The sequence below is a fragment of the Acinonyx jubatus genome, chromosome A2 (assembly GCF_027475565.1).
Source record: "Acinonyx jubatus isolate Ajub_Pintada_27869175 chromosome A2, VMU_Ajub_asm_v1.0, whole genome shotgun sequence".
NCBI classification, from domain to species: domain Eukaryota; kingdom Metazoa; phylum Chordata; class Mammalia; order Carnivora; family Felidae; genus Acinonyx; species Acinonyx jubatus.
In genome coordinates this window covers 49226307-49254009 of record NC_069383.1, presented here as the reverse complement: position 1 = coordinate 49254009, position 27703 = coordinate 49226307, and the positions used below count along the sequence as shown (strand labels likewise).

Genomic DNA, 27703 nt, shown 5'->3' with positions numbered 1-27703 from the left:
CTGCCAGATTTGGCACCGAGGTCTATCACCAAGAAGACTTCTAGGGGCTGTGGTGGGGAAAGTCTACACTGTGGCATATTCCATTTTGCGCAGGCTGAATTCCGATGGCACCCACAACCGAAAACTTTCAAATGAATGTCCGTTAAGGATTCAGATGAACAGCAGGAAGCTGGCCTACCACTGGCTAATTCAGACTCGGTTCCTTTTGACCTCCCCTCCCTTCCTTTTCTTCCCACCCGTTCCCCCATCAGTCTGGAATACCAGTTTGTCAGATCATTTAATTGCTCGCCAAATGGCTGCAGAGACACGAAAACTCCAAGAAAGTATTATCAGCATAGAAATTTATTTGATTTCAAAATAATATGGTTATATTTAGAATAATGTAATAATTATCTAAAGCAAATATTATCATTGGCTCTGAAACAGTTCTAAAGATGTCATTCTTTTAAAGTCAAAAAATATGTAGTAAGAATGTAAAAGGAAGCAAAAATATAAAAAACAAGTTTGCTGAGTATTGGGAGTTGTAACAAGAAGGATACACAGTAAGATAATGTAACAGAGTCCAACTTACAAACATGCAGCAGGGAGTTCAGTTAGCTTTACCGACTCCCTGGAAAATAAATCAGTAACCTCAGCAACGCAAGAATACCACCACTTGGTTAACAGGACAAACTTCCCGAGGGACACAGGTAATAATTCACTATGCTTCCCCTTTTTCTAACTCCTTTCCCCACACCAATTTCTTTAAGATAGGTTTCATCCTGTTGACAATATTTGGTTTTATTTGTAAAGTGGAATAAATACTATCCTGATTGAAGTATGCAACGATTTAGTTGAAGATGCTCAGGAGTCAAACTTTTGAAAAAGGTCAATCAGCTAGTTAGCAGAGACCATCAGTGGCTTACAGGGGGGAAAAAAAAATGGAGAGAACACAGGTTTGCTAAAGAGATAAAAAAAAAATAAGCAGTTAAAAATGGGTGAAAAATCCTAAGGTTTACTGGGACCTAGACAGTCAAAAGCAGACAGGTGACCTTTGATTAAGCCCATTTACTTGTGGAGTGAGCTATCAGGAGGCTCCAAGGTGGAGGTCGGTTTCCAACAGTGTCCACGGCCAAAGGGTAAACTCAGAAGGTCTCCTCTTCTCGGAGAAACTGGAAGACGGACGAGAAGTCTTTCTTTGAGTAACCCTTTGCACACATCATCCTGTAGATCTGATGGGCTAGGCTGCCCAGAAGGATCGGGCTCTTTGTGTTGGTGGCGGAGTCTTGGGCCAGCCCCAGATCCTAAATCAAACAAGGGCAGGAAGGAACACATTGAGACTGGTAGCGAGGGCTCACTTTGCAAATGTGGCTCCTAATGCTTTGCTTTCAAAGCAGGAGGAACGAAGTCTGAAAAAAATAAGATACTTACAAACACTGTGGCGGGTTATACATATTTTTGTAAGTACTTTCACATAGGGCAAAACTGCTCTGGACAGAAACCTTAATTTCTGAGTCTCCTCCCCACTCCTCCACCCAGACCTGTCTGTTTTGGCTGTGGACAAGGGTTACTAGATAAATGAGGTCACACAGGGAAATGCTTTTTCAAATCTGCAGAAGCCTGTAAGCCTAAGACAAGCCCCCCATCATGGAATCACCGAATATCCATGCAATCTCTTTATTCAACAAGTATTTAGCACTGTCCCAAGCGCCAGTGACACAGGCATGATGAAACCAAGGCACTGTTCTTGTGACGCTCGGGGAAGACAGACAACAAATACTACAATTTCAGATAGGGACAAGGACTATGAAGAAAAATAAAGCAGGGGAAGGGGCTGGGAAGTGGTGGACAGCAAGGGTGGAGTGGAAGGAAGAGAGTTCTGATAGAGGAAATGTTTAGGGAAGGCTTCTCCGAGGTGAAGACACTTGACCCATGATCTGAATGTCAGAGAGCAGTGGGTTCTTTGGAGAGCTGGGGAACAGAGACGCAGGCAGATGGAACAGCAAGGTGCTGGGACACGGCTTGAATATTCGAGAAACAGCAAGCAGGCCAGTGAGGTTGAATGAGAGTAAGCAAGGGGGCTAGGGAGAGAAATGAGCCGGGCATGGGCACACATAAAACACAGAAGCTTTAGTATGTTTAGGAAGGAGTTTGGGTTTTATTGTAAGTGCAATGGGACATCCACCCTCATGACAACCCTTTAACATCTTGGCGAGCTAACGCTTCATCCTGAGAGCTTCAGAAAACTTTTAAATCTCCAGCCTCTTAAATATGTATGATGGTATAACTGCAAACATTATTTTGTGCTTATTTGTATAATTTTCACATGTAGACAATAGATCTGAAAAATCTGCTTAACCTTAAATTCTTCTATAGTTTCCTAAAAATAAAAAGCAAGCTGAATTGTGTCCCGCACAGTTAACAAACATACAGCTACACTATCGTTTATACCCAGACAAACCTCTCTGGTTGACATCATTTTGCAGCAAATCTGCAAGATATATTTATTTTCAAATGACAGAGAGAAAATCTACATAGACTGCATTTAGCTTTTAACCCAGTTAACTGGAACACAAACTAGAACAGAAGAACTCAGAGTTAACATAACATACTAAAGAGAACACAGTACTATCGAGAAGAAAGGTCTAGAGTTTTTCAAAGGGGCAAGTACACACCCAAATAAAATCTGCCCAAACCAAAAAACAGAAAGTGAAATTGCTTTGGTGGCCACTACCTTAAAGGGTGGACATTCTAAAAAACGAACGGTGCTTAGTCTCCGAAAACCCGAGAGGCTTTTGTATCTTGAAATGTTAGAAAAAGAAGGCATCCCTTGAAGCTGATAATGTATAATTTAAAATAAATAGATTTTCCACATCATTCATCAAATAAAATATTTATGAATCCATGAGCTAAGTGGGTAGTTCAGGAAAAAATAACACAACAATGGCAATAAGGTTCAGTGAGTTAACAGAGGACCAAGGTGTTATGTTTTATGAGGAAATGGGTATACTGAGGGAGTACCAAGAATCATCGTGATTTTCCATACGCTGTTCTGTAGCGGCCATCACAAGTAGACATCTAGGTGGAGAGTTCAGAAGAATGATCTAGTTTTCATATTGACTATGTTCTGATTATATACACACAACATATTAGAATTTTATGATGTTAAGACCTAGAAATAAATGCACAAGCCTCTACTTCAACGACATCCCCTAGCACAATAAAATTTAATGGCAATTGAACAAAACCTCTCTTAGCAGCTAAGCCTTGATCTGTCCAAGCAGAATCACAATGCTAAGACTGCTTTAATCAACACAGCATCGATGGGGAGTTCTTTAATCTCCATCAGTTTCTCTACACAAACCTAATTAGCTATGGTGTGTTTTTGTTAACAGCAATCTGAGGTGATGAAAGATTTTTTTAAGTTCCTTTCTACGTACTCTCATTCCAAGCAAAATTAAGAAGTCTTCCTCTTTGTAAGGGAGACTACAACTGCATTTCTTGAGGGAAGGACACCGGTAACACCCATATGTTTGACTCCTGCACTGTCTCACACTGTTAGTTGAAAACACTGTCATTCATGATCAAGAAAATCATTTGATCTATTTTCAAAGTTCACTTATTTAATTTTGAGAGAGAGTGAGAGAGCAGAAAAAGCATGAGCGGGGGAGGGGCGGAGAGAGAGGTGAGAGAGAGAATCCCGATCCCACTGTCAGTGCAGAGCCTGACACGGGGCTTGAACTCACCAACCGTGAGATCATGTCCTGAGCCGAAGCTGGATGCTCAACCGACTGAGCCATCCAGGCGTGCCAAGAAAATCATGTCAAAGGAAGGACTCTGACAGTGGGCAGGGCCACTGCAGAAAATGGCTAAAGCACAGGTGTACCACAGAGTGAAGGACAGCTAGGGCGGAGTCCCCAGACAAAGCCAGCACTACAGAAAGACAAATCCATCTGATCCTTCTTATTACACTCTACTGTTAGCCACTTCCTCTGTTTGAGCCATTAGCCGTATTAGTGGAACCGAATAAGCTAACAGCTCACAACCCACTTCACACAGACACAGAATGGAAACTGAGCATAAATGCGATTCTTTCATGTTTCCGTGTGTCCTAATAAATCACCTGCGGCTTCGATGAAAACAATACACTTAAGGAGCTACTTCCTGTTTCTAGCAACAGCCACACAGCACAATTACAAAATCCTAAATTATATGCAAACTACATACAGGATACGGATTAGCATAAAAATAAATATTTTCTTAAATGAAACATGAGGAGAAATCAAACTGCAAAATAAGAAATGTAGTTTCAAACACTGCTGTATCCAATAAATAGTTAACGTATGCTGGCAATATGCCAGGTACTGTGCCGGAAGCTGGGATGGGGGGGGGGCAAGGACAAACGATGCAGGCAGAGGGAATAGCGTGCGTGGAGGTTTGCAAGTAAGAGACAACGAGGGGCGCCTGGGTGGCTCAGTCGGTTGAGCGTCTGACTTCAGCTCAGGTCATGCTCTCACGCTCCGTGAGTTTGAGCCCCGCGTCGGGCTCTGTGCTGATAACTCAGAGCCTGGAGCCCTCTTCAGATTCTGTGTCTCTCCCTCTCTCTGCCCCTCCCCTGCTCATGCTCTGTCTCTCTCTGTCTCAAAAATAAATAAATAAAAATTAAAAAAAAAAACAGAGACAACAACAGGCAGAAATGAGTTCACTATGGCGGAAGCAAAAGATGAGCTGGGAAGGCTGAAACGAGCTGGTGGGACAAGCAAAGGCCAAATCATGGAGGGCTTCGTGAGACAACTTGCAGAGATAGACTTTAAACTACAAGTAACAGGAAACGGTGAAAGAGACTTAGTAGGGAAAATGGCACACTCCGGTTTCTACGTGTCCGGAAGCCCGCTCCCTCCCCCGGGGCAGAAAATGAACCGGAGAGGATTATGAAAGGATAGGACACCAGTTAAGGACTGATTTGGTATGATCCAAGGGAGGTTCAGCCAAGGTACTGGTGGTGGCAGAGAAGGGAAATGCATACATACTTATGTACGTACATATTCTTAAAGCGGGAAGGCGTATTTAGAAATCTAGTATCGTGAGAAAGATATTCTCTTCTTCTGTGATAGGTGTACCCAATGTCAATGTATTATCCAGAAAATTCTTACTCCTTCCATTCTAAGGACTTGGTAAAATAATGAAAATTTCTATGAAGAACAAAATCTTGCCCATCTCACAATACAAACAAACCCAAGCACAAAATAAAACTCCCAGCCTATTCTTCTCATCTGAAAGGGCAGGAATATAAACGAACAAAATAAGGATTTTTATCTAAGCTAAGTTTTAACTCACTTTCAATGAGTAAGTGAATCGCTATTTTAGTAATCTTGCCGTCTAGGGTAGACATATGCTTTGTTAAAGGGGAGTGGGGGATTAGCCCATTAAACATCTGTTCCCCTCTGTCTTGGGGAGGGAGTCTCTGCATTTACCATACCTTGGCCATGAGTGTTGCTCCAAATCCACCCTGATAGTTATTAGCCGACGGCACTCCATCCATCACCCCGGGTACAGGATTGTAAGTGTCACTTGACCAACACCGTCCTGAGCTCATGTTTAGGATTTTAGCCAATAGTTTTGGGTCAAGCCCTAACCTGTCAAAGGTCAAAGAAAAGCAGTGTTAAATGTCAAAATGTACAAGTCATGCGTGACTTATTTACGTATGAGGATGCTCTATCTTCCTTCTCCATTTATTGTATGTCTTCAAAAATCAAAGCAGATTGATGAGGGCAAAGAACCCAGTCTTAAATTATAGGGTATTAAAAGCTCGTGATTAAACACTTCTGAGCCAGGACATTCTGCACTGGGAGAAAATCCCCTGTGCTATACCCTACTTTTAAGAAATAACACATAATTGTGTAGTTGTTGGTTTATCACACACATGGGTTTTCTAGTCTTTTGGATATCGTTGCATTTATGTGTCACATAAGAACCTTAAACCAATATGATAATCTGAATTCTACATTCTTTCCTCACAAATGATATATTTCAGAAAGAAATATTGACAGATAAACCATGCATCATGGAAGTCCGTGTGGATGCATTTATATGTATGTTTATTCTTTTAGCTTTTATGAGAATGAATACAAGAGATGAGCCGCGAGCAGTAAAACGAGCTTAAGAGAAGTTATCATTATAAAAGAAGACATTTCTTGCTGCAAACTTTTCCTTATTTATTAAATCTTCATTAGACGATCTTGCTTATGAAGCAAGTCTGCACAGAGCTGTGACATATGCTATCTATTCAGAGACATGCATTATAGTTCTGGGTCAACTGCTGATAAGGTTACTGATCCTGATAAAACAAAGCTTGCCCAAGCGGAAACATCATTTGTTCTATCACTGAGCTGAGGGCATCAACGGCTGTGTAGTGTGGACCCAGAAAAAAAATAGAATCAAAATGCTATATTATTTTGATTCTGAGAATCTGAATGCAGTTTGGGAAGCACAGTTTGGCTAAGTTTCACTGAATCAAGTTTCAAATAAAACTTTCTACCCAGCAATTGACTGGTTTCTTTCATACAAAGAGACATTATAAAATAATTGTCATAAAAGCTTTCTGCGTTTCCTTAGAACCACTCTTTCCCAGAGAAGAAAGAAAAAAAAAAAACTGAAAAGAGACACGTATCAGTGTGAAACAAATTACGCATTTTGCCTTGCTTAAGCTCTTGTTTCCTCTGTGTTTGAAACCTATGTCTGTTTATTTCCCAATGTGAGTATCATGACCCAGTACACATTTTTCCAGTACTGGAGTAGGGGGCTAAGGCTGACAGCCAGTGTATGTCTGGACATAGCACATAATACAACTGTTACGTAATCAGGTTTTCAAGAAGTAGCTGTGGTGCGAGGAATATATATGGCATGCCACATGTGTGAAATCAAGTGGTGGACCATGTTACAATGGGGAGTCTTCTTAAGGATTATAACAGGCATAGAAGATTCACTCTAATCGGCTGTCATACATTCCGTTCAATGGTAGACTGCCCGAAAGAAATCCAACAGTTTCATTCATTCCTTTACAAAATTCCAAGTTTGTTACAGGTGTAGTTTATTACTGATGCTTTCTTTCCACTTTTAAATAATAAGAGGCTATCAGTACGCTGTTAGAGCAGATGACTTGGGAAAGAGAAAGCCAATGTGCATACTATGAAAAGTAAAAATCACACATTAACAATTAATCTGCTATAACTGCAAATATATTCCCTAAGCACAAAGGTTCAAGAATGTCTATGTCTAATGTGCTCCATGAGTAGGGAATATTTTTAAGACCCCCAAATATCGCTCTTCCCTTCCATTTGAAATATAATTCAAGGGCTTCTGAATTTAGATTTTTCTTTTACAATGGTTCATCACATTCAAAGCAGCAGAGTTACTGTTCTCTTTATAACCTACCTGGTTATACTCAAGAGAACCTCACAACAGCCTTTACTGCTAAAGCGGTTCATGCTCTATGTACAGTACTCACCAAAATGGCGGGCAAAGCTTATTATCCTTTGTAAAACCCTACATTTCATTTTTCTTGAGTGTTCAAGGAAAAATACTGGCACTGATTTATGGAACCCTGTTTGGTGAACATATTACTATTTAGAAGCATCCTGAGGGGCACGCAAAAAAGCGAGGTGGCAGTTGTTACGTGCTCACTTTTCAAATCTGATGCTTCCCCGCTGTGCTGACTCCCCTTTAGGAGATGGCTACTCCCTCACCACTTTTCCTCTCCCGACTCCCCACCCTACGGCAAAGTGTATCATTAAAAAGAGCAAGTTAGAAGTGTTTTGCATTTCATCTTTCTGAGGATTCTTTCACTGGCACATATATAACTGACAGTTAAAATTAGACATAATATTAAAATCAGTTACTGAAGTCCTCTGTCTTCCACTGTGCCTAAGGCTTGTAATGGTCTGAAACCAGCTAGAATACACAGTAATTGTCATTCAGAGAGTCTATCCTAGAACGTCATGCTTCACTGGAGAAGACTGAGTTTCCATTTGAAATCAACAAATTAATCCAAGACAGGTATCTGAAAGGGCAAGTTTAATAGGAAGCAGCTACTGGGCTCTCAACCATGATAAAATGTTATTGCTGTTTCCCTGTAAATTGGCTGGGAACATATGATACTTTCTGCATAAGAGCCCCATTGCTGTTCAGGAGATATACAGCTCAAGCCATCAAAAGGATGACAGTTTGTCAGTCCCCATAATAACTTGCCACTGGATGTGGTTCGAGAGTGTGCGCGTGCATGCATGTGGCTTTACAATTGCTGGAATGTTCTCTGATATAAACAGAGAATGAATTCATTGCTCTGACCGCATATATAATGCAACTCAAATAAACGTCACTGTGTCAAATCTACTCACCTTTAAAACACAAGAATTTTAAATGAACTTTTGAGAGAAGTAAAAATGATGCATACACCGTGAAAAAAATTAAACAGAATCCAAATGTTTGCCTTCACTGTAACCAAGGCTGTCAAGGGCCAAAAAAGTTTTTTCACTTTATATTCTATAGAAGTATCTATACTGTCTTTTTTTACGTAAGAACAAAGCAGACTATGTCACTAAACTGAGATGTTTGTATCACAGGATGTGAAAATGAAATACCTAAGACTACGTCAGTTTTTTTTAAGTTTATTTATTTTTGAGAGAGAGTGCGCACACGAGCAGGGGAGGAGCAGAAAGAGGGAGAGAAAGAATCCCAAGCAGGCCCCACACTGCCAGCGCAGAGCCCAACGCGGGGCTTGAACTCATGAACCTGTTCGTGAGCCGGGATCAAGAGCTGGATGCTTAACTGACTGAGCCACCCAGATGCCCTAAGACTATGTCAGTTTTAACAGACCGTCCACTTATTCATCAATGTTGAACAGATTTGCCATGCGCAGGTGCTGTGCCTGGAGCCAAGGAGACATAGTAAAAATCTAAGAAAAGGCTGTGCCTGCCATCCAGGAATGAGCCAGTTAAGACACACACACACACACACACACACACACACACGTTAACTTTTACCTGAGGCAGGAGAAGTGCCTCCCTCCCCCGTCTCGCCCCTTTATCCATTTGACAAGTCTTCACTGAGTGCCTACTATGTGCTAGGTATGTTCTTAAGACACAGCAATGAGCAGACAAAGCCAATCCCCTTCAGGGAGCTTGCGTTCTAGTTGGGGAGACAGGCAATAGACAAACACCTACATACACACGCCAGCTGGTGAGAAGTGTTATAAAGAAACCACTTTTAATGTTACAATTCAATTCAAATACTAACCACCGCCACCATCAATAACTACCACGCTGAACCTGTACAATGTGCCGGGAACTGTTTTAAAAGATTTACACAGATTAACTCATTGCGTTTTCACAAAAAACTCTGTGGACAGATACTATTATTTTTGTCATGTTATAGATGAGAAAAACTTAAGTCTATGGCAGAGCTACGACACCAAACTCCCACCACGCTGAGTCTCACTGGATCACGTGGGTGGGCAACTTAACAGTCAATAAGCCAATACGACAGTGCTTTACCAATCTAGTAAGAAATTTGGTCAGGGCGCCTGGGTAAGCATCCGGCTCTTGATTTTGGCTCAGGTCACGATCTCGTGGTTTGTGGGTTCGAACCCCGCACTGGGCTCTGGACTGACAGCACGGAGCCTGCGTGGAATTCTCTCTTTCCTCTCTGTCCTTCTCCCTGACACACATGTGTGTGCTCTCTTTCTCTCGAAATAAATAAACTTAAAAAAAAAAAAAAGAAATGTGGTCAAATTTTTATTATAAACCTTCTGCCACTTGTTATCTATCGCATATGTATTAGGGTTTATGTCATCTATTCCATATGTAGTAAGTTTACATCTGTTGCATATGTATTAGGTTTACAGCTAAGGGGACTCAAGTCATCACCTAAATGAAAACGCACCACCGTCTAAGGGCAGTAGCCAAGAAACTAAAATGACACTTGTGGGAAAGTTCTCATCTTGAACAGCCTGCCAGAAAAGTTCAACTGTCCGAAGTTTCTTTTAAGGTGGAAGAAAACAAGACGGTCGTTGCTAGGGGCCTAGGTGCTGACTGGTGATGCAAATGACCTGTTATAACCACCAGTACTGAAAAAAAAGACAGGATAATTCCCAGTGGAGCAAAATTTTATGAAAACTAAACAACAAAGCTTCCACTATCAGCACCGTTCCTTTGTGACACACGGGAGCAAAACGTCTCTAATGGAAGCAGGACACCTTCGGTGCCAATAAAACTATGCTCTGAGTCCTAATCAGAACCCAATTAGAAGGTACAAAGGTCTAATAAAAAAAGAATTTCAAAAATATGTTGTATACCCACATTCTTTATGCTTTTTTTTTGTAGCGTTTAAAATTTCCCTTATATCCATCTTGACTGTAAAAGAGCATAGGGTCAATAAGAGTTCTAAACTGTATGATTTTATTCTTCTATTTTTAAAAAAAATGGGAAACACTGTTCTAGAAAAAACACTGACTTATGAGAATGAAATTAATCAGAAATGATCACTTCATAGGAATAGGTGACTCAATTTGTAAATGTTGACATTAATGCTTTAAAAAAAATTCACTTCAGAGTGAACAGAATATAAATGTGGCTGAGCCACTCTGATGCTGTACTACTTTGTGGGAATTTACTACTTGGGAATTTATGCTTGCTGATGCCAATTTTCTCTTTCACCTTGCAAAGCTCAATAAATCGTGGTCGCTCTCTATACTCTATTAGAGAACAATCCTGTCACTTTAAACCATGTCTGTAAACCATGGAGAAAAGACAATAGCAGAGGCAATCATTTTTAGGACTTTCAAGCCACTGAGAATCTTTGTCAAGATAAACTAATAAAATCCTAATGTTATGAAAATAAGCAATTCATTAGTATAATCTGAAGCACCAGAAAGTTATAAATTATTACAAGTTAAGTAAAATTAGGGAGTTCCTACTCTGTGTTCATTTTTCATATATGATATATGCAAATATTATATATGTGATAGCAATATACGTATGTAGAGTTTCAGAAAAATTAAACATTTAAAGTTTCATCTTTCTAAACATTATTTTTATCATAGTGGATCAAGACCAATAATAAGGGAAGTTATTGCTTTTCCTCTTAACATTTCTATTTGGAATTCTATCACTTTTCATCTTCTCTTTGATCACAAACTCTCTGTAGTAGTCCATGTACGTATTTCATTGTATATATTTTATTCCATTCACTTGATTCAAGTGACTTTCATACTATTCTTTATTAGCTGGTGTTTGGAGTTAGACTTCCATCAGCACTAACCACACAAAAAGTTCATTTTAGAATAGCAAATGATCATCTGGTAGGAGGTTTGCTAGGAAAATTAGCTGAGGAAGGCCAGAGGATACATCGCTAGGCCTAAGGAATATCTCAAACCAGTGATGCTCAGAGTAAGAAGCAGAATATAAAACAAACTAGTAAAGATGAAGAGGGAAATTTCAGTAGAACATAGCCTAGATTATCTAGGCTTTTGCTTTTTTGTTTTTATTATTATTCATTTATATCCAGAAGAATGAAGATAAAATTCTAAAGATGCATATGCACACTAATGCTCCAATCCTATTGTCAACACCAATTAATTTTGGATGCAATTTTGGCTCCAGAAATTTACATCTTCCTCTTCCGTGAAATTAGTCTAGAGGATGGACATGAAAACGAGTCACTAGTAACACGTTTTTCATTTATGATTAAGTGACCCATAGCCTAAAACTGGCTACAGTACAGACATACCACTCTGAACAGCTCCCTGTATACTACCGGTTTTATTAAGGCTTTGTACAGATATGCCTTAGCATCTTACAGACATTCAATTTTAAAATGTAAATGGTACAGGATATTGATAAACCAATTAGCACTGATGCAAAGCAAATTCCTCTTTTATCTCAATTACAACATGACAACTTAATAGGTCAAGATAGTTTAACATCTGAGACAAGGGCAATTCAATAAACAACAGCATCTTGATATGGTAATTAAGAGGAAATGTGAATCCATTACTGTGTTTTAAAAAATATCTCAAGCACTTTGGCTCTTTTATTGCTGTTATCAAAAGCTGTGAGATGAAACACTACTCTGATTTGTGATATCCCTGGTAAGCAGTTTGGGGAAATGTAAAGAAAACACCTGAATAAAGCATCTTGCTAATTGAGCATTTTCTAAAGTCAGAAATGTATAGTTATTATATTCATGAAATACCGAACATTCAAACAATTAATTAGGTGATTAATCATATGTAACATTCCTAACCCAAAAGATTAAAGGCTAAACTTAAGACATTAACCTTAAGCATTCTAAAAGATGATCCTTATCATAGGAGAAACAAAATTCCTGCATCACTTTCAGCAGAGTATGGATGCATTTTATTTTAATGGAAAGACATATCCTTAATGTAAAGTAACAAAACCACAAGCCAGTTAAAATGAAAGAGTTACGTACATGAGTTGCAGCTTTATGAATGCCATCCAGTTTATCCCAAGACTAAACAACCAAGAGCCCTTGTAGTGAACAGATACATAAAACCAGTCATGTGGTAGCAGAACACCTGAATTCGCCATACATTAAAACGGCGTTTTACAAAAATTTGTCCTACACTGCCAAAGTATATTTAAATTTTACAGTAAAAGTGTTTCTTGCATTTCAATACAACAGAAGAAATGGAGCTCCCATATAAAAAGGATAATGTAACTTCGAATATACAGCACAACACATTTTATGGCTATGGCAAAGAATATTCATGCTCTCCAGGGCCCAGTGGTCGTCAAATAAGCAAAGTCTATTAAATTTCAATAATGAAGTACTTTCAAAATTGTTCCTAGATCAACTCGTTCATCTCTCACGGACCCTTTTTTTTTTTTCAACATCAGAAAATCAAATAGAAAAGCTCATAAAAATTGTTAGTACATGAAAATATATATTCGACAAACCTGATTCCAAGATTCATAGCTTCAGCAGTCCCAATCATACTAATGGCTAACAGCATGTTGTTGCAGATCTTTGCAGCCTGAAAATAAATGGAGTACATATTAAGTATCTTTATTTTCAAGCTGTAACTCACGGGAAGTTGTTCTTCACCCACCCACAGGCTTCTTTCTAGAAGAGTGTGTAACTACTGATTCTCTCAAATGGGGAAAGGAACATGGTGCTGCATGCCTCCTCCTGAGTCTGCCAGGCTATCTGGGAGCAGACTGGGGAGTCTCTTCCACTGGGTAAGAAACCTACAGTGGTGCCTGAGCTCCTCCTGTGGGCACAGTCTATAGGGAATACTGACCTGTGTGGCATGACTGCTTTTTTCCCCCCAGTTTCACTGAGGTATATTTGACCTACAGCACTGTATAACTTTAGGCCGTACAGCACAATGATCTGACTTACACATATCATGCAATAATTATTGTAAGTTTAGTTAAAATCCATCATTTCATACAGATACCAAAATATATACGTTTTTTCCTTGTGATGAGAATTCTTAGGATTTGCTCTCTTAACAGCTTTCATATACATCATATGGCAGTGTTAGCTCCAGTCATCATGTTGTACATAACATCTCTCACACGCCTGCTCTTTATAGAATGGTGCTTACATCCTAACTGGGGCAATGGAGTGACACACTGAAGATAAAGGCAACAAATAAACAAAAACAATTAAGTGGAAAACTGTACGGCCCTAAGACAGAGACAGTGAGAATTCAGAGAAACAAGATCACTGAGGAGAGGAAGTAGAACCTGAAACCACCTCTTGGAAGGCCAGGCAGGAATTTAAATAGGCAAGAGGGAGAAAGGAGAGCATAGGAAAAGGTAAATATGTAAGAGGGATTAAACATATCAGAGCATGGGAGAACAGTAAGAAAACTGACTCGTGCGCCTATGTTTTAAGGAATGGTAAGAAATGTGGTAGTTAAGACTGGGGTAGGAGCTATGAAAGCTAGGGTGGAGAGTTAAAATTTGACACGGCCGGAAATAGGCATCTCTTCAAAGTTTCAGAGTTGGGAAGTGTATGATGATGCAAATATCTTGACGGAGTTGGGTTTGGTTACAGTGTTGGCAGAGTGGTAAACCTGGCATCCAGGCTTTCTAGCAGTACGCAAGGCAGGAGACAACGGGAGAAGACTGGATCAGGTAATGTGAGGGATGGACAAGACTGCCAACAAGGAGAGACAGTGCAGCAAAAATCCGTAGAACCTGGACACTGGATAAGAGAATGGAGACAATAGGTATATCTGAGACAATACCAAAGTCTTGAATAAGATAAAGAGGGTGCCAGCGACCAGGACCAAGCATTAAGAGGAGGGGAGATTGAGGGAGAGTGCGTGTGGTGGTGGTGGTAGGGGGATAACTAGTTTGATTTCTGAGTTCAGGGTTGCCATTCACCTCTATCTGATTAGAGAACTGATATATTTCTAAATGAAAATATTTGCTTTTCTTTAAAAAAAAAATTAACGTTTATTCAGTTTTGAGAGACAGAGAGAGACAGCAGGAGCAGGGGAGGGGCAGAGAAGAGAGGGAGACACAGAATCCGAAGCGGGCTCCAGGCTCCGAGCTGTCAGCACAGAGCCCGACACAGGGCTGGAACCCACCGACCGTGAGATCATAACCTGAGCCAAAGTCAGACACTGAACCGACTGAGCCACCCAGGTGCCCCGAACATTATTCGCTTTTCAAGAAAAAGATAAAAGTGCACAGATTACTTCTTCCTGACTATATTACAAACAGAGCTGCAGTACATAATTGGAGGAAAACAGCAACTGAGACACCATGAGCACTTCCTATGGAAGCACTATTAAGGATGATTTCAGTGGCCAGTAGGATGATGAAATTTGAATGTGAATGATGAAATTTTCAGTATCTTTTTTAATAAGTTAATTGGCTGATGTCTGCTTAATTCCAGCAGGAATGACGGAAAACTAATTTATTCCAAATTAATTTAAGAAAATCTGAGCAAAGAATCCACAAATTGAACAGAGTGGGGTTGGAATAATAGTATGGTCAGGAAAGACAAGTGAACCTTAGCCAATTGTATATCATCAAGTCAGGGTCATTAATGTGAAAATGTTACCTGCCCGGTCCCAACAGCTCCACAATACACCACATTGGAGCCCATGCACCCCAGCAACTCCTGGGCAGCAGCAAATTCATCTTCGACTCCTCCCACCATAAATGTGAGGTTCCTAGACCGAGCAGCTCCCACACCTGAATAGTTTGGGGGTAAAGGGACAGAACAAAAGGATACATTTCTTCAAGTGTTTAGGTAGATAGTAAAACTAGAGAAAAGCCCCAAAACAAATGAAAACACCTTGCCTCCAAACTGTATTTATGTCAGGCGTATATAAGATGCCCTAAATCTCTCCTGGAATGTGTGTGTGCGCGCGCGCATGTGTGTATCATATACATATACATATTTTTGTGTGTGTGTGTGCATGTGTGTGTGTGTGTGTGTGTGTGTATCATATACATATACATATACATATTTTTTTTATAAGTAAGCTCTACACCGAATGTGGGGCTTTGACTCATGACCCTGAGATCATGAGTTGCATGTTCTACTGGCCGAGCTAGCCCCTCTCCTGGAATATTTTAAAAATCAAGTATTGTGGAGTTTAATAATAACCCAAAAGAACACACAGATTCAAACTCTTATTCTCAATTCATCTCAAGTATCTGGCATAATCATAGCACGAGACATAGGGTAATTTGAAGCGTGCATTTTATTATTCACATGCATCTTTTATTCTTTTTTTATAAGAAAATTATTTTTCTTTTTCTTTTTTTTTTTCATTATGAAATTTATTGTCAAGTTGGTTTCCATACAACACCCAGTGCTCATCCCAACAGGTGCCCTCCTCAATACCCATCACCCACCCACCCCACCCTCCCACCCCCCATAAACTCTCAGTTTGTTCTCAGTTTTTAGGAGTCTCTTATGTTTTGGCTCCCTCCCTCTCTAACCATTTTTTTTCTTCCCCTCACCCATGGTTTTCTGTTAAGTTTCTCAGGATCCACATAGGAGTGAAAACATATGGAATCTGTCCTTCTCATGCATCTTTTATTCTAAGAAACCTATTCAAACAATAGAAAGTATATGAAAAAGGCCCTTGTGCCCTGACCAGCACAAGAAGAGCCAGAGGGATCTGCTATTCTGGGGATTTGGGTGTCTTTAGTCTATTTGCTTGCTCCCCACATGCTATCTACCGATGAGATCTACAAAGAGGAAGACCTGGCTCTTTCTCCCGCACACAAGTAGGCATTTCAGATGGTAAGAGTCTTTTTTTAAGTTAAAGAAAACAGTCGCTTATTTAGACCAGTAATTCTGATGTGCACTTTCCAGTATTATTTGATTTTTCTTTTCCCTCCTCCTATACACCGTTTGGGCAATTCATTCCTAGTGATATGAGCAGGGAGAAGAAATGAGCTGTGGCTGGGCTACTCCTTCCTAGCTCTTTAGAAAGGTCTGATGCATGGTCATTGATTGAAATGATTGGTTAGCACACAAAACATGCCCTAGACTTGTCCCTAAAAAAAGGAGGGGAAGCTTCATTCATCTAACGTTTTATCAGCTATAAAAGAAAACCAAGAGTATTATTGCTGCTTTTAGTATTAAAAAAATTTTAATTCATAATTTTCAAGTTGGGTTTTATTGGTCAAAACCAGGAAAGTGTGTGGAAGAAAGCTTGTACAGTTTTTGCCTTTACACTTGATTTTACAGTGTGGCTAGGAATAAAGAAACCATCATTGTCTATTTATCAAATCTGGCCATTAGAATCGATAACTACAAATAATGGCCTACTTTTTAGTTTAATTTAGTCAATGAAATACACCGTTTTAATACACAAAAACCCCAAGTGAAGAGATTTCTCTTTCATTGAAATTGTGAATATTTTGCTATTGCCAGATCAAGCAGCCTTTCTATTACAGTTTATGCTATTTTAACTAATTATCAAAAGCAAAAGAGGTCAGCATTATGTTAGCCAAATAACTGTGGAAGAGGAAGTGCCCACATGTTAGGAAAGCCGAGGATACTCACACATAAGGTTAAATTACATTATTTCACAATATTTTCAGACACACTTCGGAAATGATTATGTACAAAAACCCAATTATAACAAATGCTTTTAATTAGCCAGTCTGTGTCCTTTGAACATTCTGATAATGTTGAAGTTTAAGTGATTGTCACTTTGTTAGTTTCTAATTTACTTCACCAAGGTGGTAGATCATTACTCTTTTACAATTATTTTGCTCAATTTCTATAGCCATTTTTATTCAAACCACATAACCATCTTGATTCCTAATCCTGTTGATCTGACCTAGGAAAATTAAGTAGACGATTTAAGTCAAAGCTTACAAACAAATCCAGCACTATCCATCATAGGTCAATAGCTTTGTATCTAGATTACGGATTGCTAAATAGCTTCAGAGAGTCATTTATTAAAGGAAAATTAATGCTGACAATAGTTCTCAGCTGGTTAATCTTTTGACAGGTGTACTTTCTCACTTGTTCAAACACAGATTTCAAAAAGAAGAAATAAGTTACTTAAGCACGAGAAGATCACACACAAAAAAGAATAATTCATCTTCTAACTCAGATGTCTATGGTATTTCTGCTCTCATCTCATTGTGGTGGCATAATTATTAGGACTTTTGCATAGCCTACATGCCAATGTAAGGGTCTAACCTGGGCAATTCTAAAGCTTTGGCATTCCTTGGGACCAAACCCTGTCTTTCCTTACATATTCCATTAAGCGTGAGACACTATGAAGCCTAGTCCCATCGTGAAGGCAAAAAATTAAGACCTAAGTAATCCTAAAATAAACGCAACCATTTTAAACTTAGGAAATAATATCTAGGAAGGTGGAACTCTAAAGGATGTAAGACATCCTACAGATTTCAGAAGACATTGTACAGCGTTTGAGGTCTATCAATAATAAACAATAAATTTATTACAGTGCCATGCCATTTTAATTCAAATCCACTTCCCCGAATAGGAAAACATAGAACACACACTCAGGCAGTTTCTAGAATACTGGGAGAGGGATTTATTTTAACCCTACATTTTAGTAATTATGTATACGAAATCAAAACATATCCTGTGCTTAATTCTATTACAGCATTTATAACACCTTATTACAATGTTTGATTTTCTTACCTGATGCCTCCATTACACTACAAGCTCCCACAAGATCAGCACTGAGGTCTTGTTTCTGTCAGCATTCCCATTACTACCACAGTGCATGATACATTCAATAGATGGCTGTTTGATAAATAAATTCATAAGAAATTCATACAAATTCATAGAAAGAGTAATTCGTAAGTTCATAGAAAGAGTAAAAATCTGGAGATGGAATATGTGGTTTAGGGGATGTACCATTCACTGGCTGTGTGATTCTTGGCATATAACATGGGAAAAGCATTAATAACTTCTTCACAGAGTGGCTGTGAATATATGAACACATATATGCTGTAAAATATGACATGCTACTTAAATGTCAGGCCTCACTACTTTATGCCATGGGTTTGTGGAGTGGGAGTTTTATCTTTACCTACATGATACCTCAAAGTCCTTTCCTATCTGGTCGTCTTAGTCGCTGTCTTCTCTAGGAGAATTTTAGCCTCTCTGGCTAAACATGAGTGGGTTTGGACGACACCTATGAACACTGGAAGGAGGCTGGCCCAGGTTAGGAAGTACTAAAGTGGTCCATGGACAGTGATATTAAAATTACAGCACAGACCTCTAGTAAAACCTTTCAGCGGCAGCAGGGTATATGGGAAGGTGACAAGAATGCCGCATTTGTTTCACTCGTTCAACAAAACTGAGAACCTATTAAGAATCAGGTCCTGGGGCGCCTGGGTGGCTCAGTCGGTTAAGTGTCCGACTTCAGCTCAGGTCATGATCTTGTGGTTCACAAGTTCGAGCCCCGCGTCGGGCTCTGTGCTGACAGCTCAGAGCCTGGAGGCTGCTTCCGATTCTGTGTCTCCCTCTCTCTCTGACCCTCACCCCATTCATGTTCTGTCTCTCTCTGTCTCAAAAATAAATAAATGTTAAAAAAAAAATTAAAAAAAAAAAAAAGAATCAGGTCCTGTGATAAGTCCTAGAATTACACATGAGTGTATGCATACACATGAGTGTATGTGACCTTGCTCCTAAGAATTTACACCCATCACTGGGTGATCCAGCCCCTTGTCTCCTCACCCATCACTGCCACCCTAGACTGAGCCATCATCATGTCTCACCTGGATTACTGCAACAGCTTCCCACTTGCTCTCCCTTCGGCTCTTGCCTCCATAGTCTACCCTCCATAGAGCAGCCAGAGGGAACCATTTTTTTTTAATGTTTATTTATTTTGAGAGAGAGAAACGGTGTGTGCGCATGCAAGTGGGGAAGGGGCAGAGAGACAGAGAGGGAGAGAGAGAATCCCAAGCAGGCCCCGTGCTGTCAGCACACAGTCTGATGCAAGGATCGATCTCACGAACTGTGAGATCATGACCTGAGCCGAAATCCAGAGCTGGATGCTTAACCAACTGAGCCACCCAGGTGCCCCCAAGGGAACCTTTTAAAACATAAGTCTAGTTCACGTTTCTTTCCTACTCTCAAGCCTCCTAATGCTTCCCATCACTCTCGGTATAAAATTCAAAGTCCTACAAAGCCCTACAAGGCCCTCTAGGATGCAGCCCTTGGCCACCTCTCCCATCTCATCTCATACCATTGTCTACATCGCTCAGTGCTTTCCCATCCTGAACTCCTACTGTTCCTGAAACAAGTCAAATACACTCCCATCTCAAAGACTTGCACTTTGCCTAAAATGCTCTTCCCCTAGATATTCGTCACTTGTTCCCTTCACCGCATCCAGATTTTTTTCTCAAAATTTACCTCTTCAGAGAGGCCTTACCTGACCACTTAATCTGACAATCGAAAAAGGCACCCCACCATTCTCGATCCCCTTTTCTGCTTTAATTTCATTCACACTATTTATTACCACCTATTTATTTTAACTCTTCTATTTATCTGGTTTTGGTCCATATTCCCCACATGAACATTGGCTCCATGAGGGCAATAGCTCTACGGCTTATTCACCCCATATGCACAGTGTCTGGTCCATCACCAAACACAGCATTTGTTCAAAAAGAGAGACAGGAGGAGGCAATGACAGAGGGGAGAGCAAGGAAACAACTGAGCGCAGTACTGGGTGGTAACTGTTCTCCCAGAGACACAGAAGAGGCTAACGACTACAGACCAAGCAGCTGCCATTCTAGCAAGTCATTAAATGCTCCTAAGTTGTTTCATCTAGAAAGGGAGATGATGAGATAAAATTATCACTGAATTGCTTTTAAGCTTTTGAAATTCCATCATTTGAACTTGCCAAGTTCACAAAATATCTACCCTCCCACCACATTTATCATGTTAATGCATAAAACCACGGCACGTGTCATTTTATACAATATATGAATGGTTCCGAATTAGAAAATGAGTTTTCTCGTGTAACCACATTAATTAAATCTAATAAGCCTACATATTTGTGGTTGTCTTTAATGCTTTTATCTGACACTTTCCTGTGATGATGCCTCTTTCCTGTGATGATGCCCCTAGTGCTTTTCTCCCATGACTCCAGAATCAGAAAGACTGAACTCATCTGTACAGATGAAAAGGCAAAGGCCCAAACCATTCAAAATAGGTGCCTGGACCACCCTGTTTTTAAAGGGACAGGCGTCTACCACTTCTCTTGGAAACTGCTTTAATTTCGATCAACCTTAGAGTGGAGAAACACTTTAAATCTAATCGAAGTCTCAAAGTCAGCCTCTCTTTTTCTCTCTCTCAAAGGCATCACAGGAAGTCTCCATTATCTAAACTATCTTCTTTCTTTCCTTCCACTCCTACTTATGGTTGACATAAAAAAATCTGACCACTGGAGATCCATTTGTCTGTGGGGAACAAGAGGAAACCCTGGGGAATAAGAGGAAACAATCCTTGCCCTCAAGGAGTTTGAAACCTAGTGTTTGTGGTGGTGGAGGTGAGTGTGTACGTGTATATGGAGATGGGAGAAGAGAGAAGGCAAACAGACAATTATAAATAGTAAAAGACAGATGCATACTACAGGAGAGGTCTACACATAGGCACGTGGAGGTGCAAAGAAGAAAAGTATCATCCGCAATTAACTGTTCGGTGCCTTTAACAATTTCCTCGATCCCATGGGCTTAGGAGAATATCTGAAATACAACTATTCCAGAAAGTCCAGAATATAAGGTCACAGTAGGTATGAAACACCGTCTTTGCCCTCAAAAGGTCTAAACCATAATTCAGGAAAAGAGACATATACTCAGAAATAAATGCCAAAAGGTAGCATCATACACCAAGTGTCATGGATGAGGACAATCGCCACCAAATCCTGATTCCCTCTTTTCTTCCATTTTTTGACCTCCGTCATTGAAAGAATAATGAGTTCTCAGAAAGAGAAAGGGTGGAAAAAGAAACAAATTGTTCTCAAAGAGTAACGGTCTTGCCATCAACTGTGGGTAGGCTTTGAAAGCTTCGATAAGAATGCAGGTATCCTGAATCTGTTTGCAAATCAAACAGAGCAGTTTAAAACATGAGCTGAGCAAATAATTTTGTACTTTTTATACACGGCCACTGAGTTCTGCCTACTATCTAGTTAAATACACACACATAAAAGCCTACCTCTCTTCACAACCAATGTGAGTTTGCTTATTAGAAGAAAACAATCAGAAAACTGAGAATCAGAATTAAGAACAAATACAAAAATGAAACCATAAGATTTCACAATAAATTTCAAATATGGGTCTGAGTATCTTCGAGGTCTTGGCAAACACTATTTGGGAGAGGAATAAAGGAGCCTCATCAAGTTACGTGTTTTAAAAAATTCACATCTGGAACTTCAATCAGGAGACAGTAAGTGAAACAATAGATGATGTTCGTCACATTTTCACAACAAAAGCAGTAGTAATTTTTTCAAAGTAATTCAATTCTTGTTTTATATCTCTTTCTAATCTTAGCCCACCTGCAACAGAGCTCATTAACAATAATCACCTCAGTCTAATATTTACGTTTATCTGTGTCCCAATGTCTGGCAGTTTTGTTATGAGAACCAAAACAGGCTTAAGTTTCAAATTATGCATCAACATGAACATAACCAGCAGCTGAAGACATTATTCACTATCACTCAGCATTTCTACATAGCGCCTCACTGTTGTCTTCTGCTAAGTAAAAATTCTTCTTTCTGAAATATTCGCATGTTCGTGTTCACCAAAAAGAAGAACTACATAACTCACTGTATCTGTCCTGAGTCCTGGGAAGCAATGAACTTTCTCTTTTTTGTCCTTAAATGGTTTCTGATTTTTTGAAGTTTTACTTTTCTTGTCAATGGACTCTAACTGGACTCTTCTCTGGTTTCCTATCTACTCCCTGCAACAAAAACCATCATGCTATGCATACTGAACTATTTACAGTAGCTGGAATGTGCAATGATTTTTTTCCTTTTATGCATCCATATCTTTCCTAGGTGACTCCCTTGTATGAGATTCCCTTGCCTCCCTTTGCCTGGCTAACTCCTGTTTATCTTTCAAGACTCAACTCATGTGCACTCTAAGAAGCAATGCATGACCATAATCCCCTTTCTCTATTTTTTTTATAACATTTCTAGTGATGTTTGTAATAAAGCATGTAGACTACTCTCATCAGTGATTTTTCTGGTATGTCTTGTAAGGATTCTTATGGGCAAGCGCTGTTTGAATCTTAGCACCCAGCATATATCACATGTGTGATAAATGTTCATTGTCTGTTTAGGAGGTAGGCAGAGAAGAAATCAATGGCTACTAAAATAACCGAGAATACTAATTAAGACTAAGTAAGACAATGTTCTCTAGCTTATCAAAAAAGCTCAACTTTGCAGAACTGTTTTCCACATGTGGCAATGGTACGTTCACTTACTGCTGCACAAACGTGCAGAAGCCTAATAAGTGCACATGTATGCAGACATTATTAGGAAGGCACAAAAAAACTGAAGAACATGTATTCTGAGTTCAGAGACCTGGAGCGAGGTCACAATTGAAGGCTGCCCCACTTGGAGAAGTTAGAACACCTCTCAGTCTTGGTTCCTCCATCTGAAATTGCTGATAAAACCACCTGCCACACTTACCTTGAAGCTCAAATGGAAGAATACTTTGGAAAGGTATTTTACACGGTTATCACACAAATGCTATAAAAATTTTAAATATAACAACAAGTAAATCTACTCAGATTGAATACCGCGAGGTCTTTGGCCTAAACAGCAAAGAAGTGAAATTTGGAATTTAGCCTTACTGAGAAGCTGAACCAAGGATTATGATAGAAAGTCCATTACTCAAGTGCTGATAACTTAGAATAACCATTTACAAGTCACAAATAAGGAGATCATCTTCAATTCTAGAACTACCAGAAAGAGGCCGTCAAATCTAGAGAGGGAAGAAATCTAAAAAAGTACATTCCAATTATATTTGTTTATGATACTGCAAAAATCCTGCCACCAAGGCGCTCTCATTGATATATAGCAAAACGTAGTAAATCACTTAATTTACTCAAAAGAACTTAAATGTTTTAACCAGTCTGCCATCAAAAGAGATCAAGAAGAGGACCAATGGGACTTGGGCTGCAATGTGAGCCGTCTTTAAAATGCAATTGTTCTAATCATTTTCTACAGATGCAGCCTCACAAGGGGCTGCTGTCACAGGGACCATTTACGACTTGTTATGGTGTCTCTATTGTTTACCAGCGACATTCGCTGAAAAAGGCGACAGCTGGGACAGAAAGCTGCTACTCAACGAACAATATAATCCCGTGAAAGTAATCAACAAATTTAAGGGTGTTAATTAACTTTACACTTTATCATGTTCAATTAGTTGTCCTTTCTAGAAAAGATTGCCGTGCACAATCAGTTTAGAGCGTGCCATGTTTGATTTGTAAGTGATCACTGTTTCTGTTTCAGAGTCCATGTCAGATGTTCTCTTGGGTTTTGGTGACACAGATGAATGGCTCTGCACATGTTAGGGGGTGATCTGGTTTAACATAAGCCAGCATAACATAACCCCTTGTTAACACTATTTCTGGCATCATCCATGCTGGAAACAGAAAAGCAAAAACACTCTCAACACTATTCTAGAGTCAGATAAACAAAGTTTAGTTAGTTTTTCCTGAAATAAACACAGACACAAATACATGGGAGAAATAAGCAATTTTTCATCATTATTTTTCAAAGTAAGACTTGTCTTTCAGGGGCATGTTTGGGATCATTTCCTCCCAGCAAGATCTCGAAGCTCTGCTGCATTATGCACAAAGCGCCACCGTGTCCTCGTGCTTTACATAATGCAGATAGCCTTTTCCGTGGCAGGTGAGCAAATGCTACAGATGTGTCATTAAGTACTGGCTGGTGTTAAATTCTAGACTGTGACTTTGAAATCCAGAAGCTATATTTTACAAGTGTGGGAAATCTGCAGTAAAGTGTATTAATCTATGAATACAAGGTGCCTCTTCTCTTACTTGTAATGCACCTGTCCCTACATGCTAACAGGACACGGAAAAGCTCATGATGGAGTGACGATACATTCAATATCGCATGGTAATGAAAGTCACTGAGGTTTCTCCGTATTGATAGAGCTTTGCACCAAAGTATTTCAGAAGTCACTGGTGAGGTGAACAAAACGCAAAACTGAGGTGTGGCAGCAGGTGTCTATCTTTAAGAAAATAAAGCAAGGGACGTGCATCTAGCTCCTAAAGGCAAAAAACAAAAACAAAACATCTACACAGGATTTTGAAACATCTTCATAAAGCTATACCTTGTTCTTCTAAGACTAGCTGTTTCCTGCATAATATAAATGAAACACGTATAAATAAACCACAGCTGGTTAGCTAGTGATAGCATGCGTAAGGACAAAGCTGAACTTCTTCAAAATAGAAAAGTTGTTAACTCTGAAAGCTAATAATGTCCTAAGTTAAATATTAAAGAAGGAAATTATAGGCTATATCTGAAACAGCTGAAACCACAATACACAGCAGCAGAAAACATTAGTTTTCTGCAGAAGATCTGCAGGGACAAGGGAAGCGGTCGATAGATCCTTAAATTGGAAGCAATAGCCGTTCTTCTATCCCAAGTTGGCAGCTGCTACATTTGCAGGCCTGGTTCATTATTTACCCATAATGACCATCAAGCTGCAGTCAAAGTCAGATCACAACAACTGTCAGCAGCTCTTTTAATTAGCCTTGTTTGAATTCAGATAAATATCACAATAGACCTGCTTATGCTGAAAGAGCAACAGAACGTTCCGCATGGAGCTGGGCTGGCTTGAGAAGGACCAGTGAGTGCAGTACGGAGGCCATCAGACAGAAGCAGTGGGGTTTTTAAAGGGTGGGGTAAACAGAACAAAATGGTTTGCTTTCATTTTGAAAATCGCTGTAAAAACCAGCTCCCCGACATTCACCCCAGATGAAGACGGTGCACGGTGTTGGAGCGCAATGAAACTCTGGGCTTCTGAAAGCTTGATGCCTGGTGTCCAAGGAGAAAGTTAACTTCATGCCTTTGGAGAGTGTGATTTAAAAAACTCCATTTTGTAGACAATGTATCTTTCAGCTTTCAAAATCATTTCTAAAAGCGAAGTAAAAAAAGTCTGTTCGTTAGATAAGCTCGTAACTGTAATGTCCTTCTATTTTACCTTCTTGAGGAGTTGCGTAATTTGCAACATTTTTCTCTGACAGGAATCTGCTATTTTCTATCCACTCCTTGCATTCAGCATTAACAGTCACAAAGTAAAACAAGGCCAACAACCAAATTCTGCGTAATTCAACGGCTGCCATATCCCACACCACTACTCTGGGGTTGTCTCCCTCCAGCCTGCTTGAGAGGAAAAACAAGCGCCAAGATCAGCTGCCCTCTATTTACAGAGGGCTGACTGTCCGCATAGACTATATACTGTTGCAACTTTGGGGGTAGGTAAAAAGAAGTGATGGCCGATAGAGAAGGAGGGTAGAGAATAAGAAGGAGTAAGAAAAGGCAAGATGATAACCTCACGGCAAACTGGAGTAAACTGCGGATAGCAAGAAACTAAAGAGAAGCTAAAAAGCTCCACTCAGCTAACAAGGAATTATTATCTCTAGAAACCACGCGGGAGTCCCTGTGAGAATCTGGACTCTTGAATTGTGGAGTGGGCATCGTTGAAGAAGTGGCACTTCTAAATGTAAGCTGGACTTAGTCCACTCTCATTCTTTCTAAGCCCTCAGCTATTACATATCTTTGTGCAACCATTTCTGATGCTGCACAACATAACATTAAGGAAAAGTAACTAACTAGATTTGCATAAGGATCAAGGACATGTTGCTGTTTACACAGGGTTTGGACCTATTTCCTTATTGAGTAGGAAAACACTCCTATAGGAAGTAATAAAGACTCATTATGTTTGTGGTCGACTTCAAGTACTAAAACCTGCATAATAAAACTCTTACAAAGTGTTGTGAGACCAAATATGTGATAAAGGCAACTACTGAATGTTGACAATATAAGCAGGGAGAACTCTTCATCTGGTTTCATGAGAACGAATCATAGCAAAAAGGAATATTTCTTGCCCCTTGTTTTTTAAATAAAAAATAAGCCACGTGCATCACCCTATCATAGATGACGGCCTTCCCTCCTTACCCTTTAAAACATCCTATCTCCTGTCTACATGAACAGCCAATGGCTGTAACTTGTTCAGTGTGTCAAGTACAAAGACAACAGTCAACTTGCCATTCCAAGTCTAGACTCAGGCTCAATATATATGAATCAGAATTTACTGTGTAAGAATACCAAAGAAAACTTCATACCCATTACGATGACTACTCTAAAGCAAAACCAATCATATAACAAGTATTGGCGAGAATGTGAGAAATTAGAATGCTTGAGCACTGCTGCTGGGAATATAAAATGATGCAGCTTCTATGGAAAACAGTACGGTAGCTCCTCAAAAAAATAAAAATAGAATCATCATATGGTCTAGCAATTCCATTTCTGGATATATATATCCCAAAGAACTAAAAGCAGGGTCTTGAAGAGATATTTATATACCAATTTTCATAGCCACAATATTCACAACAGCCAAAAGGTAGAGACAATCCAAATGTCCATCAAAGGATGAATGGGTAAACAAAATGTGGTGTATACACAGAGTGGGGTATCATTCAGCCTTAAAAAGGAAAGACATTCTCACACATGCTAAACATGGATGAACCTTGAGGACATCATGCTAAGTGACATAAGCCAGTCAAAAAGGACAAATACTGCACGATTCCATTTATATGAGGTACCCAGATGGTCAAATTCACATAAAGACAGAAAGTTGGGGCTCCTGGGTGGCTCAGTCAGTAGAGCATCTGACTCTTGATTTCACCTCAGATCATGATCCCAAGGTCATGAGATCAAGTCTTGCACTGGACTCCATGTGGAACATGAAGCCTGCTTAGAATTCTCTCTCTCTCTCTCTCTCCCTCTTTCTCTAAGATGAAATAGAAAAAAAATTAAAAAATTAAAATTAGAAAGTAAAATAGTGATTGTCAGGGGCTGGGGGGAGACAGAAATATGGAGTTGCTATCTAATGAGTACATAACTTCAGTTTTGCAAGATAAAAAGAGCTCCAGAGATAGATGGTCGTTAATTGTTGCACAAAAAATGTGA

General features: G+C 39.6%; 1 protein-coding gene across 1 annotated transcript in view; it reads right to left on the bottom strand.

Moving 5' to 3' along the window:
- Positions 1-324: 324 nt before the first annotated feature.
- HIBADH (3-hydroxyisobutyrate dehydrogenase) overlaps positions 325-27703 on the bottom strand; it is a 108676-nt gene continuing 81297 nt past the window's right edge. Inside the window, exons 5-8 of the mRNA XM_027075168.2 lie at positions 15082-15215; positions 12957-13033; positions 5459-5615; positions 325-1283 (exon numbers count right to left, since the gene is read on the bottom strand). Coding sequence (XP_026930969.1) covers positions 1125-1283; positions 5459-5615; positions 12957-13033; positions 15082-15215 — 527 coding nt within the window. The 3' untranslated portion in view covers positions 325-1124. The remainder of the gene's footprint in view (positions 1284-5458; positions 5616-12956; positions 13034-15081; positions 15216-27703) is intronic.